General features: G+C 36.6%; 1 protein-coding gene across 4 annotated transcripts in view; it reads left to right on the forward strand.

Annotated features, from left to right (window-relative positions):
* The window catches only part of GSR (glutathione-disulfide reductase), a 47,166-nt gene extending 45,860 nt beyond the window's left edge, over positions 1 to 1,306 (forward strand). For 3 of the 4 annotated variants that reach the window (XM_007447621.1, XM_007447620.1, XM_007447622.1), the window contains one exon: positions 369 to 518. In XM_007447621.1, coding sequence (XP_007447683.1) covers positions 369 to 518 — 150 coding nt within the window. Of the gene's footprint in view, positions 1 to 368 lie in introns of all 4 variants that reach the window. The other variant, XM_007447619.1, reaches the window with a different exon arrangement.
* Positions 1,307 to 1,590: the final 284 nt, after the last annotated feature.

Genomic DNA, 1,590 nt, shown 5'->3' on the forward strand with positions numbered 1-1,590 from the left:
GAGTGTCCAGACAGAGGGAACAGCCTGTGCAAAGGGGAGAGCATGGCAAATACTCAGGACAGGAGGAAAGCTGGTGAGTCCAGAGTGGGGAGAGCTGAGTGAGGTAGGCAGGGGAGGGACGTCAGGGCTGCATGGGCCATGTAGGCTGTGTTATGCTATATTGGGATTAGAGATGTAAGTTTTTTAGAGGTTTTAAAATATCAGTTATCTCTCATGACTAATAAAAAATTTATTAGTGTACCTGATAAAAAAATTTGTGTGTGAGTGTGTGTGTGTGTACCTAGAAGGAGATTTATACAAGGAACTGGCTCATACAATTACGGAGATAAAAATTTTTACTTGAAGGATTTTTGTCTTTTCTGTCGCAGGTGGTTGGGATCCACATGCAGGGAATTGGATGTGATGAAATGCTGCAGGGTTTTGCGGTCGCAGTAAAAATGGGAGCAACAAAATCTGACTTTGATAACACTGTTGCCATTCATCCTACCTCTTCAGAAGAACTGGTCACACTTCGTTGAGAATGCAGCGACTCGTATGGCCAGCAGCTGGACCACTAGACCTTCAGAAAGGAGCCAAATCATCACGTTTACTTACCATTCCCATTATATGTATTTCTTTATTGTAATCAGGATCTTCCAGTAGTGGAAATTTTCAGTAAACTTATTTATGTAATTAGAAATCTGTTTTATTATCCAGGATTGATTTTCATTTGATTACATCTCAATAATTACTATTTGTTTTATTAATAGCTCTGTGCTAGCTGTTTTTGTTTTGTTTTTGTTTTAGCCTCATCCTAAGTATAAAACCATATGAAGTACAGTGAAATTAATGTACTTGAATGAATATCACTTGCTAATTTTTATAGATGAAGATGACAGCTGCTCTTCACATTTAAATAATGCAAGTAAAGAGCCTTTTTTTTTTTTTTTTGAAGCCAGTACTGCGCTCTGCATATTACAAAGCTGCTCCAAGGATGTGCGTTTTCTCTAAAAGCATGTAACTTGAGAGGCCTGCCTCCTGTATTTTGTTCTTTCTTTTGTTCTCAATGATTAAAAGTGGTTTGTGTTACTTTTATGAGATGAAGTTCATCAAATTTGGGAAGGATTTGAGGAGGCTGGTCGCACAAGTGAGATGAGGGACATTTTGGAAGTGATCCGTGTTTTCAGATGTACTTCAAAAGCCTTTTCCTCGGCTAAGAGTTCATAGTTCGGTGAATGATTTCAGTTTTTGTATGGATTCTTGTCATTTTATTTTTTGAAAACTATTTCCAAAAATCTGAAAATAAAATCATAGTCTTTTCTTCTTATAAAATTTGTTATGAGTTTATGGGTAACAGTTCATTTTCTAAGAATATTTCACATTGAAGGGTCAGATGCCAATAGTGAGCTACCCTAAGTCGGCTTAAGACCTTATGGGGGAGAAAAGAGATTTCACTTTTATAAATAAAGACCAGAGGTATAAAAGAAACATTTAGCAAATTTAATGGTTGAGTTGGAAGCACAGTCTAGAAATCAGATAGGTTTTAATTTTAATTTTTATTTATTTATTTATTTTTTTGTGGTACGCGGGTCTCTCACTGCTGTGGCCTCT

This window comes from Lipotes vexillifer, unplaced genomic scaffold (genome assembly GCF_000442215.2).
Source record: "Lipotes vexillifer unplaced genomic scaffold, Lipotes_vexillifer_v1.1 scaffold1318, whole genome shotgun sequence".
Lineage (NCBI taxonomy): Eukaryota > Metazoa > Chordata > Mammalia > Artiodactyla > Lipotidae > Lipotes > Lipotes vexillifer.